The 13,291-nt window shown below is 41.9% G+C and overlaps 1 protein-coding gene across 5 annotated transcripts in view; it reads left to right on the forward strand.

The window, feature by feature from the left end:
- The window catches only part of ZBTB7A (zinc finger and BTB domain containing 7A), a 216,830-nt gene extending 206,122 nt beyond the window's left edge, over nucleotides 1-10,708 (forward strand). For 4 of the 5 annotated variants that reach the window (XM_063914856.1, XM_063914857.1, XM_063914858.1 and 1 more), the window contains exon 3: nucleotides 7,128-10,708. In XM_063914856.1, the coding sequence (XP_063770926.1) occupies nucleotides 7,128-7,476 (349 nt within the window). In that variant the 3' untranslated portion in view covers nucleotides 7,477-10,708. The remainder of the gene's footprint in view (nucleotides 1-7,127) is intronic. The other variant, XM_063914859.1, reaches the window with a different exon arrangement.
- Nucleotides 10,709-13,291: the final 2,583 nt, after the last annotated feature.

Below are 13,291 nucleotides of genomic sequence, written 5' to 3' on the forward strand. Positions count from 1 at the left end.
AGGTGAAATGGCTACCTATGAGATGCAACTTCGGCCCAAATGTATAAAGCCTTAAAAAGTGATAAAGTGGAGACTGATTAAGAGTGATAAATGACCAACCAATCAGCTTCCTAACTGACATGTCACAGGCTGTGTTTAAAAAATGACAGCTAGGAGCTGGTTGGCTGGACATTTATCTGTCTTTAGCCATCTCCACTGGATCACTTTTTAAGGCTTAATACATTTCGACCTGAAGGGCCCCATACACTACATCGATATGCCTGAGGCTGAAGTCGGATGTAATTTCCCTTGAACTCTCCCGGGACCTTCCCGGGAGTGATTCCATACGATTTTGTACTTTTGTTCTATTTTTGCATAAGATATATCGCATGCGATTGATGAAGCCGCTGTACATCGCATGCAATATATTGTACGGTATAGAATTGTACCATGAGATATATCTGATGGGCTGGATAGAGGGCTACGGGGGCTGGGAATGTCCTGAGAATGCCAGTCGAACTTCCCTGTGATACATCGCATGCGATATATCACATGCACAAAAAACACACTTTATTCATCCGATTCCATCCAATTCCGATATATTATTAGTGCAGCACCAACGACCTAGGGGAGTCTATCCGACAGCCACGAGGATGCGCATCAGATTGGGCCCGATTTCCCTTGAAGCTCACCTTGAGACAAATCTCATCGAAAGTGCATTTTTACTGGATTCGATGCGCATACAATCCTGAGCTTTATCTCATGCCCCTTACGACCGGAAATCGACTGGTATCGTAGGATCGAATTCGAGCGCATCTCATGCTGTCCAAAAGCACACCAGATTTATCTGGCAGATTAAGAAAAATTTAAATAGTGGGCTGGCCTATATGGGGAATATATAAACCTTTGAGGACCTGAACTATGGGACCCGTATCTCTGCGCAGGCTTTGGGACACATCATGCCTGAAACCTGCAAGGCTATTATCAAAGTACTGCAAGAAAATTACACCACACATTGCTTGTCGTATAACAAAATATTTTATTTGGCAAACTGAGTTTGCGTAGAAAAATATATGCTTTTTGTTTCCAGACATAATTGTATATACAGCCAACATGGCTGAACTTTTTAACAACAAAATAAACGTTTCATTATGCATTATGCATTCGGACATGATAACAAAATGTTATATATACAGTAGCAACAGATGTGATGCATTGTGATACTACACCGTTGAGTGGCACCGCAGGCAGGGGCACAATGCACACATGCAACTTGGGGTAGAAACTGAAGATGGGTCCCCGGTTCCATCAACCTGCACCAAGTTGCATGTGTGCATTGTGCCCCTGCCTGCGGTGCCACCCAGCGGTGCAGTATCACAATGCACCACATCTGTTGCTATATATAGCAAGGTCAGCATTACCATTTGAGAAAAGTATAAAAATGCCTATACCTTTTTTTTATATATCCAGCCAACATGGCTGCACTTTTATAAACAGTATAAACTTTTCATGATGAAGCACATGAAATTGCTTTGAATAAATATGTTATGTTTATTTGAAGACATAATTGTATGTGGTCAACATGCCAACGTCAACAAATATTAGAAAGTTTTCATGATGCACCACATGTGCACCATTACATGTATTAAAAGAAAAAAAAATGCTATATATAACCAACTAATGTAGTACATTTTGATACTACAGGTTGAGTATCCCATATCCATATATTCCGAAATACGGAATATTCCGAAATACAGACTTTTTTGAGTGAGAGTGAATTAGTGAAACCTTTGTTTCTTGATGTCTCAATGTACACAAACTTTGTTTAATACACAAAGTTATTAAAAATATTGTATTAAATTACCTTCAGGCTGTGTGTATAAGGTGTATATGAAACATAAATGAATTGTGTGAATGTAGACACACTTTGTTTAATGCACAAAGTTATAAAAAAATATTGGCTACAATGACCTTCAGGCTGTGTGTATAAGGTGTATATGTAACATAAATGCATTCTGTGCTTAGATTTAGGTCCCATCACCATGATATCTCACTATGGTATGGAATTATTCCAAAATACGGAAAAATCCCATATCCAAAATACGTCTGGTCCCAAGCATTTTGGATAAGGGAGACTCAACCTGTACAACGTTGAGTGGCACCGCAGGCAGGGGCACAATGCACACATGCAACTTGGGGTAGGAAGATGGGTCCCCGGTTCCATCAACCTGCACAAGTTGCATGTGTGCATTGTGCCCCTGCCTGCGGTGCCACTCAACGGTGTAGTATCAAAATGCACCACATCTGTTGCTATATATATCAAGGTCAGCATTCCCATTTGAGAAAAGTATAAAAATGCCTATAACTTTATTTTAAATAGGGTAGCCAACATGGCTGAACTTTTGCAAACAGTATAAACTTTTCATGATGAAGCACATGAAATTGGTTTGAATAAATATGTACTTTTTATTTCAAGACATATGTGGCCGACATGGCTAGATGTCAGCAAATATTAAGTTTTCATGATGCACCACATGTGCATCATTACATGTATAAAATGAAAAAAAAATGATATATATATATATATAGCAACAGATGTGGTGCATTTTGATACTGCAACGTTGAGTGGCACCACAGGCAGGGGCACAATGCACACATGCAACTTGGTACAGGTTGATGGGTCCCCGGTTCCATCAACCTGCACCAAGTTACATGTGTGCATTGTGCCCCTGCCTGCGGTGCCACCCAACACCGTAGTATCAAAATGCAGCACATCTGTTGCAATATATAAGTGCTGTATGATATACTGTGCAGTATGATATACATTGTTTTTAGAGTGGCAGCGCTTACAGGGGCATAATGCGCACATGCAGGTAGGACCGGCTTCAGGCTCCCCGGCACCATCAACCGGACCCAAGCTGCATGTGTGCATTGTTCACCTGAAAGCGGTGCTACTAAAATGCCGTATATCATAGTGCAACAGATCTATCACAGTATATACCAGGGCAGCAGGAATGTTATATATACCAACAGATGTGGTGCATTCTGATACTGCGGTTTTGAGTGGCACCGCAGCCAGGGGCTAAATGAACAACTTGCAGCTAGGGGCAGGAAGATGGGTCCCCGTTACCATCAACCTGTCCCTAGCAGCATGTGTGCATTGTCCACCTGAAAGCGTTGACACTCACCGTAGTATCAGACTGCACCACAAGGGCACCAGTAATTGAGAATCACCCTACATTTGAAAGAGACTTGTCTCCTCCTCCTCGTCCACTTGTCCCCCCTGTGACATCAAGAAGGTCATAATTGCGGAAGAGACGGTGGATGTGTGGCTGGCTTGGGAAGGGTAGCTGGTTTGAGGAGGAGATTGGAAAGTGGGGGAAGGGTGCGTGGATGGGGTTGGGGGTTGGCAAAAACGGGAAGGGTGGATGATTTGCTGAGGAGGGGTTTGAGGAGGATGGAAAGTGGAGGATGGGTAGTTGGATTGGGCCTGTGGTTGCAGATACCCGGAATGATAGCTTGGATGGGGAGTAGTAGATGTAGGATAGGTGGGTGGTGGGGAACAAAAGGACAATGGTAATTGAGGAGCAGGTGCCTTAGGTTCAGGGCAGTGGACTCTCCACTCCGGTGTCAGATGCCCTCTAGTGTTTCGTACAACACCTGCGACACCTGGCGCTGGCACTCGACCTGCTGCTGCGCAGAAACCTTCCGCATTGTTTTGCTGACATACGCAGCAAAGTCGTCAAACTCGTGAGGTTTCTGCAGCAGTTGGGAATGTGCCTCCGCTAGGAGAGGGTCCTCTACAAATTTTGTTTTGCGCTGCTTCCTCTTCCCAGTCAGTCGCGGCAAAGAGGTAGGTTCCTCAGGGGAGATGATGAGGGCAGGGGTCCGGCTGAGGTCTTCTTCAGGTCTGTAGGGTAAAGAGAAACATATTTAGTGGATAGTCTAACTAATTTTTTTTTCAGCGCCAATTTCCTCCTTGGGAACACCTGATGCAACTATATGCGCCACTGCAAGGGGGGAAAAAGGCAACTTACCCCTTCGGCCTCGTCCAGACTTCCCTCCTCGAACTCGGCCATCACCACCATGAACTCCTTAGCAGACCTTTTCTCGAGGAGGAAGTTGAGATCCTTAAAGTACCACAACTGTGGCACATACACGTTGTCTGCGCCGGCCCCTGATCTCTTGGACTCCTCCACTTTGCGATTCTCCTTCACAAAGACCGTGCGTAGATTTGCGATCTTCTTACGGACCCAGGCCACCGAGGCAGCAGAGAAGGTGGGCTTGGAGTAGTCCACCATCCGTGTGTAAGCAGCCTCCCTCTTCTGCTTATTGCTGTAGTCCGGTGAGGACGTCAGCCACAGACACTCCTCCTCGCGGTACAGGCTGATGAAGCCAGCGAGGAACTCACGGTTCTCATAAGACATCTACAGAATGCAAAAAAAAGGAAAATTAATAAACATGAAAAAAGTAAACTTTTCTGGTTAAATAAAATTTGTTTTCCAGTTACTGGTGTGAGTTATCTGAAATATGTAGTGAGAATACATTGGTGTGCAGAGTGCAGCAGCATAACGGTGGGATGTGGGTTGCAGTGGTGCAGTATAATGGCGTTTAGGGCGCGGTCACATGGGGCTTGCAGAAGTGCAGCATTTTGGGCAGGGGGCCTGTATAATCCTGGGTAGAGCAGCAGAAACGGTGGGCAGTGGTGTTAAATAACAATAATAGTCATTGGTGGTCAGTGGCGCAGTATAATGGCATTTAGGGCGCGGCTGGCTGGGGCTTGCAGTGGCGCAGCATTTTGGGCAGGGTCCTATATAAATGTGGGTAGATTAGCATAGAGGGTGACCAGTGTTGGCAAAGGGGAATAATCATTGGTGGCCAGTGGTATAGCCTACCTTGTGCGGTTTATAAGTGCGGAGCTCTGCAGCGTGCTACCAGCCTCCTCTCCAGTCATGTGCGCAGTGAGGGGAAGAGGAGTGGCCAGGAAGTCGTCTCTTGTCTTCAAATATCGCACATCGCGATGAGATAAATTGAAAGTGGTAAAAAACAGCATGCGATCATGCCCCGATTCGATAAATATTAAGTGCAGCACATAATATCTTGAGACGCGAGATTCGACCGGCGTGCCCGCACATCGCGTCGAAAGGTACCTTAAATGTGCATACAATCCCCCGATTTCTCTGACAGATGTGGTCAAAATCGCAGGCTAGTACCGATAATCTCACAAGTGTATGGGCACCAATACACATACACATAGTACACAATTTCATACTATATATCAGATAGATATATCGGAATTGTATGAAATCGTGTAAAATCGTACTAGTGTATGGGGCCCTTTAGGCCCAAATTTATCAAGAATTGGAGAGTGATAAATTGCATGGTGACAAAGTACCAACCAATCAGATCCCATCTGTAATTTTTCAAACACAACCTGTAACATTGAAGTTAGGAGCTGATTGCCTGGTACTTTGTCACCGTACAATTTATCACTCTCCAAGGCTTGACAAATCTGGGCCTAATTCTTTACTCAAGTTTATTGTAACGTAAGTAAACACAATAAAAACTCATTAAGTTTCTTTTAGACAAATTACAAATGTTCCTTCCATGCATAGCATGGAGGCGGTAGATAAGTTCCTTCTTTTTTAGCATATGGGGGTAACAATCTGTGATGGCACGCTTTGATGCGTGTGCAGGTCAACCAGCATCATTGTAAGTGGTGGTGCAAGTACACGATCTTTGATGAAACTGCACAAGAAGATATCACATGGAGCGAGATCTGTGAAATGATTTGGCCAACGCAGCAGTTCCTTATCTGCCGCAGCTGCATGGCCAACCCATCTTTGTGGCTACCGGTCTTTGCAGTTGCACCGAACATCATTATGGTAATAGGAGGGGCACCATCCCATTGAAAGATGAAGTCAACACTGACTTACGCCGTTGAACGTTCACAACAGATTTGTTTGTATGAAAATCAAGAACACGGGTAAATGTTTTATACCCGCAATTACTTGCAGTTATACCGCTTCCTGCTTAGCCTCTTTACTGAGACACAGCAGGAAGCAGCAGCACAAAGATGTATTAACATCTCAGATGCCGAATTGGGATAGTGAACCCCACCTCCGGCAATCGCTGCTAGAGTACACAGCACGTCAGCTTAGTGCTGATGCGCTGTGTCTCTTTCCCGGCGGGCTCCAGTGCGCATGTGCAAGATCTCACATGCAGCCGAGCTGACAGCAGCCGCAACCAGGGACAGTGCTGTTCATGCTGTGGTCTATGGGCAACGACACCTGCAGCTGTCGAAATCGATAGCTGCAGGTGTCGGAACAGTCAGTGGTGTTGACCATTCTTACATTGCTCTGCACGTCGGCATTCTATCTTTTAGACTGGGCTCACACTGCTGCATTAATACATGGGTAGGAAGCGGTATCGTTGGCATAACATGCACTGATACCTCTCCCCCCCATACTGACCCTTCATACATCTACCCCAGAATGTCTTCTGCTCTCCGCTACTCACTATTATCCTCAGATGGCTCCTGACAGACGCTAGCAGAATCAATGCAATACCACGAGTGAGGAATTTGAACTTTGAGAGATTGCCTTTCACAGCACACATCTCGCAATAAGAAACGCTCATTACAGTTCGCATTGCAAAAAATAGAAATAACATAAATTTGACTTACCCTATTTATACTGCGTTTTTGTTTTTTTTCTGTGACTTTTTTACTGGCTAGCATTTTCGTTGCTTGCTGAGTATAAATACCTTTAATGTATTTTATTCTTTTCTTCTATCTTTATGTATTACACTTGCAAGTACTTGCTTTCAACAATCACCAGGCATAGCATAGACAGGGACTGCGCACTTTAAGAGTAGTCAGACTGCGAATGTCTTTATTACAAGAAATTGTAGCTACAGCTATGATTATCAACTCATCCAAGTGTTGTATTTCAAATGATTTGGGTCTAGTAAGAAATGTTCCCCACGTTGTGGATAAATTGGCAGCTGTCTTATTGAAATTTTCTTTTGTCTTTCTCTAGATCTCCACTGTTAATCTTTATAATAGTAGTTTGACCTTGATAAATGTTTTACTTTCTTCAACCTTGTTAACTAACTAACTAACTAACTGAGTACTCCTGTTTCTACAGGCAGGACAAGCTGAAGGTTCACATGCGAAAGCACACAGGAGAGAAGCCTTATCTTTGCCAGCAGTGTGGTGCAGCCTTTGCACATAACTACGACCTGAAAAATCACACTCGTGTGCACACAGGGCTGCGTCCTTACCAGTGCCAGGCATGCCACAAAACCTTTGTGCGTTCTGATCATCTGCACAGACACCTAAAGAAAGATGGCTGCAATGGGATTCCCTCCCGCAGAGGGCGCAAACCCAGGATTCGAGAAAGTGCTGCTCCTCTCCCCCCTCCTCCAGGGAATGGCAATGGACCTGGAGAAATTCGAGCAGAGTGCCTGAGTGTGGTCGTTGGTGACACTTCCTAAAGAAAACCAAAAATACACAAACTAAAAATCTCTCTAAATATATATATATATATATATATATATATATATATATGAAATTATTAAATATAGTTATATAAATATCAAAGTATATTTGGGGTTGCCTAATTAGCACTATCCTTATGGGTGGGATGGGTTTTGAGAGTGAATACTCAGCACAGGGGACCAGGGAGGGGAATTGTATTCCTTCTGTGATTACAGGAGTTGGGAAGTGTTTGGATAGGTTGTACTGTATGATGTTTGTTTATGGGAGAAGAACAAGGCTGGATAACGTGTACATGGGTAGGTTGCACTATTATTATACCTGCAAAGAACAGCAATTACACTGAAATCATGCCTGTCAAAATACTCTGACCAAAACAAGGTTTATACTTGCAAGATACTTGCAGTGCACATTTAGACCTTTTGTTATGATATTCAGGTATGAGTTGTATTATCCAGAATGCTAAGTATGATAGGGAGTTTTTGGGCTAAGGTGTGATTTGAGGCACATGCCTAAACTAAACTAAATTAAATGTAAAAATTGGGTATGGGACTTAAGGTCAACACACATTAGGTTGACACACATTAGGTCGACAGTAGATAGGTCCACACTATAAATAGGTCGACGCGGCCATTAGGTCGACATCAACAAGGTCAACATGCAAAAATGTCGACGTGAGTTTTCTCCTTCCGGTGACCGGGAACCCCAATTAGTGCACCGCATCCCCTTGCATGGCTCGCGTTGCTCACCATGCTGCGGGCAAAGTGCCTCGCTCTGCTACCGCAGTGCTCGGCACAGGTTACCGTTCCCAATCGTAGTCCACAAGGATCGTAAAGTATGAAAAAGCCCCCCCCAAAGTGAAAAACTCATGTCTACCTATTTCTAGTGTCGACCTATCCGGTGTCGACCAATGGGTGTCGACCTAATTGGCGTCGACCTAGAGTCCAGATACCGTAAAAATGCCCTCTATCTTCCACAATACTGCCTCTGCCATCACTTCAATGATGATCAATTTAGCAGTGCTTCTGACATTAATGTAGGAGTAAACTTTAAGTTACTATCTATGGGTATGTGTATCATTACTGAAATCCAGCATTATCACTTTATTATGTCTTTATGGCTTTTGGATGCTTTCTGAATAATGAAATACTATATACCATAACTATTTTTAGTGGTGGGCACAGACTGCCCATTGCTATAATTGCTGCATCAGCTTAATGCTATTTTGAAAAAATTATGCTATTTAATACAAAAACTTTTGTTTAGTAATTTCATATTAATTTAACCACTATGTTGATACATGTGTAAGCACAAATCATAAGCACCAAAAAGTAATTTAAAAGTGTTAACTTTAATGGCTAAAGATAAAAAGTTGCAGTTCAGTACTTTTAAGTTATGAGGCCATATTGCAAAGAAACATAACTTAATAAAAAAAAAAAACAACTTGCTATAGCCATTAAAGATATTATTCAAATTTAAATATGAATTTATATTTTTTTCTGTGTGGTATTCATTACCATGTGATTTGAACTGGCTAGCATGCAGTATGTGTTTTTTACTGGTTACTGGTTTCTTGAAACAGGAAGTCCTTCTACCAGCATTGCTGGTATATTGTAACACTCCTTCCTAGAACTTGTATCACCATACTAGTCCATTACAGCTGCTTAATAGACCAGGGTGGCACTAACCTGCTACAGTACCTTCAGCAATTTAGGTGAGTACCGGTACCTTTCATTATATTACTGGTACCTTTTTTCATAGAACATCACTGCTAACATGGTACAACATTTTGTTAAGTTACAGTTTAACAAATATAGAGATACAGTTCAGTTAGCAGTGGTCAGCATTGTTTTCACTGCACCCCTAGGATAAAAGTTCTTTATTGATAAATTGAAAAAAATATGTAATTAAGTAGATTGTGCCTACCTGTCATCCTTAGGTTCAGTTATGTGGTGGTGTACAATTGTGCTTCTGATTGTCCACATGTTTTATGATCTGCAGCCACTAGCACTGGTTTTGCCTGTCACCTTGACCATTAATAATTTGATCTGGTCCTGGACCACCAACCCGAGGCACCCCTGCAAGAGCCTCGCAGCCCCGTGGTGCCTAGGCACACAGTTTGGGAACCATTGAGTTAGTGCAAATATGAATAAACACTGCAGTTAATACATAATAAAATCTGAATATATGGATCAACAAACAAGTTTATAAACTAGTAGGTCTGCTAAATACATTGAAAAATAAATCATTAAATGTATGTGTAATTGTGCTATAAAACAAACACATTAGTTGATCCTTTTCATTTAGCATACTATTATTACTTGGTTCCATAGCTGACTAAAAAATGAATGCATATAAATAGTTGTACCCACACTGTGACAGGAAAATGCGATGAATAGTCTATATTGGCCATTGCTGATATTGCTACACAATATGACATATGTTGTTCCCAGAAACCTTAATAAGGCCGAATGCAGTCAGAGTTATGTATTGCATTACAGTGTTTCAGCTTTTTATCCCCTGATCTTAAAAACTCAGGTCAATAACATCTTAGTACTAAAGGGGGGTACTCACGGAGCGATATTCTAAGCAATCTGACTAGATTGCTTAGAATTTGAGCATTATCGCTCCATGTGTAGTCCCCTCAGCGATAGCGATGCGCAGCCCCATGCGCTAGAGTGGCCTGCATGCAGGCCAATCTAGCGGGTCGCTCACTTCACCCGCTGGGTGAAATGAGCGCCCCCCCGTCTCCCCCCGCACGCTCAGCACAGATCGCGCTGTGCTGAGCGGCGGGAGAGATGTGTGCTGAGCGATTCGCTCAGCACACATCTCTCCCACGTCGGCCCGTCTATATGGGCCTTAAGAGAATAAAAGATACATAATCTTGAGTGGTTAGGTAACTCACATATCAAAAGGCTATATTTTATAAAATGCCTTTTTGGACATTTAAAAAAAAATAGCACTTATTCCAGAGATTAATATTCCATATTTATTTATACGCGGCAGGGATTTTGTTTTTCAGAGAATGCTCATTTGTTTTTGCACTTTCACTTTAGTAACAATGGCATGCTACAGTACCATAAAGAATTTAGTTCAGAATGCTGAAAATATAGGTGGGTTATATGTACAGTAGTTGCTTCAGAGGGATTAGTATGATTTACCAGTTGCGGGATGCCGGCCGTCAATATACCGACAACACAAAAAAACGGAGTAAAGACTCTTCCAGCGCTTATCCAGTTAATTTTCATAAACCGTCCCGTTATTTCATTTGGAATATGGAAAATGAGAAAAAATTGCATATAGTGTAACACAGTTTAATGCACATATAATTGACAAACAGTAAAATGTTTTTAAAAACATTTTATTGTTTGTCAATTATATGTGCATTAAACTGTGTTACACTATATGCACTTTTTTCTCATTTTCCATATTCCCAAATGAAATAACGGGACGGTTTATGAAAATTAACTGGATAAGCGCTGGTTAAGTCTTTACTCCGTTTTTTTGTATTGTGCTCTATTGGTGAGGGGTTAAAGGATACCTCTAGAGAGTGATTGACTGACTAGCTGCTGTATGCGCACGGGACTCTTCCTTTAACTTGTGTTTTATCCAATATACCGACAACGCCCCGCCAGTATGCCAGCAGCGGGCAAGTGCAAGGAGTACCCTTGCGGGCTCGGTGAGCTCGCCACAGGTTCTATTCCCACTCTATGGGTGTCGTGGACACCCACGAGTGGGAATAGTCCTGTTTGGCCGGTATTCCGGCTGCCGGCATTGCTAGCTGTCGGTATTCCGGCGCTGGTATCCTGCCCGCCGGGATCCTGACAGACAGTAATTTAACCGCATACCGCTTCAGATAATGTCAGGAACTTATTTAGCTAAATCTGTTGGGCAACAGTTTAAATTATTTATAAAACCAACACTTTTGGATTGAACACTTTTGGATTGTTATGGGAACAAATGTTAGTGTTGGTGACCTTTTTTGTAAAATGTTGTAAAAGTATATTCTAATATTCAAAGACATTTTACCATATATGTGTTTTTTATATTAAAAGAGATCTGTAACCAGAATCTAGCATTGAAATATAGCTTTAATATAATTATAACTTATTATCAAGTTGGCTGTTAAAGTATAAAAATTACCTGGTGATTATAAATTTGATTGCAAAATATTTTTTCCCCTTTTTACTATATAATTGACATATATACTGTACTTGTCGATTATGGAAGTGGATAGGTGTAAGCTTTCTTATATTGATAAAATAGCATCATGTAGCTCCCGGGTTTAATGCCTGAAGCTATTCAATTGACAGCATTGCGTCTAGTACTTAAGGCAGAAGATGCCGTTTACCTTGACTAATGCCCCTGGCTTAGTCACAGTAAATGACCTTTTACAGACAAGCGCTAGATGTGATGCTATTAGCACACGTGGTTAGCCCGAAACTGGCATTGCAGCACTAGCTGAGTCATATTTCTTTTTGCACTTTAGGAGGGTGCAAACAGAAATTGTCTAGTCACGGGTTTTACAGCAATTGGATAGCTCCAGGTACTCATCCCCAGAGCTTAATCAACTTGCACTGAATTGGATTCTCTCAATATGGCATATTGCAGCTAAACAAATATGTAGGCTTACCTATCAGGCCTACCAATCAAACATTACTAGATGAAGAAACCATACTGTCATATTTTAACAGTGATGGCTGTGTTTTAGAACTCTGCAAACAGTACTTCCTTCATGCCTTTGTCTGGCTTCATTTTATTCATTAATTCAATCCTTATTATTGCATAAAAGTTCATATAGACTTTTGTACTTTTAACAAAGTATTTGCACTGTATGTACATACATACATACATACATACATACATACATACATACATGTTTGGTTCATAGTTTCCTTTTAACACACTTTGTGTTTGTAATTTGCAGATTTTTTTGTGTGATTTTTTAACATTTGGGATTGAAAATTTAGCATTAGCTAGAATCTCCCGTAACTCATCTGGTGGTCAAGCTTTTAGATATGCGGCTTTAATTCTATCAAACTCACTTCCCCACACAGTTCGAGAGGCCCCCACTACAGAATCTTTCGCTTGACGTCCCTTTAGTATCTTCGTGCTCTCTGTATTTTATGAAAAGCTTTTCTGTACTGTATTATGTTCATTCTGTCTGTTAAGCGCCTTGAGTCCTATTGGAGAAAGAGCGCTATATAAATAAACCTGCAACCTGTCAAATTAAGTTAACAAGTTTGACTTCATTAACACAACAGTCCGCAGAGTACTAGCATTTACACACGAAACAGTGAATGCGACATTATTATTAATAATAATATTATATTGATTTCTATGGTGCCACAGTGCTCCAGAGGGGTGTGTTATGATGGGTCAACATTAGGGTTACCACCTCATCCCTTTAATTCTGGACACATTAATTACACAGGTTCTGTGGCTGACTGACTTCAAGACTCCATTTCACCTGGTTTTAATCAGCCACAGAACCTGTGTTTTTAATATGTGTCCAGAATTAAAGGGATGAGGTGGTAACCCTAGTCGACATTGATCTTATCGACATTCATCATGTAGACAGTGATGAAATGTCAACATGTTAAAATGTTGACATTTTGTCCCTGGTGGGCAGGAGGTCACTTAACCTGCTCATGACGGCTGCAGCGGCTTCCATGTCCCGGCAGTCATATGACCATCACTTTCGGGTGAGACCTCTGCTGCTCTACCTAACCCTCCCTTCCACAGCCTAACCCTAATGTCGACATTCTGGCATGCTGCCTGTCGACTTCATAATTGTTGACATTATGATCGGTA

Source organism: Pseudophryne corroboree, chromosome 1 (genome assembly GCF_028390025.1).
Source record: "Pseudophryne corroboree isolate aPseCor3 chromosome 1, aPseCor3.hap2, whole genome shotgun sequence".
NCBI lineage: Eukaryota > Metazoa > Chordata > Amphibia > Anura > Myobatrachidae > Pseudophryne > Pseudophryne corroboree.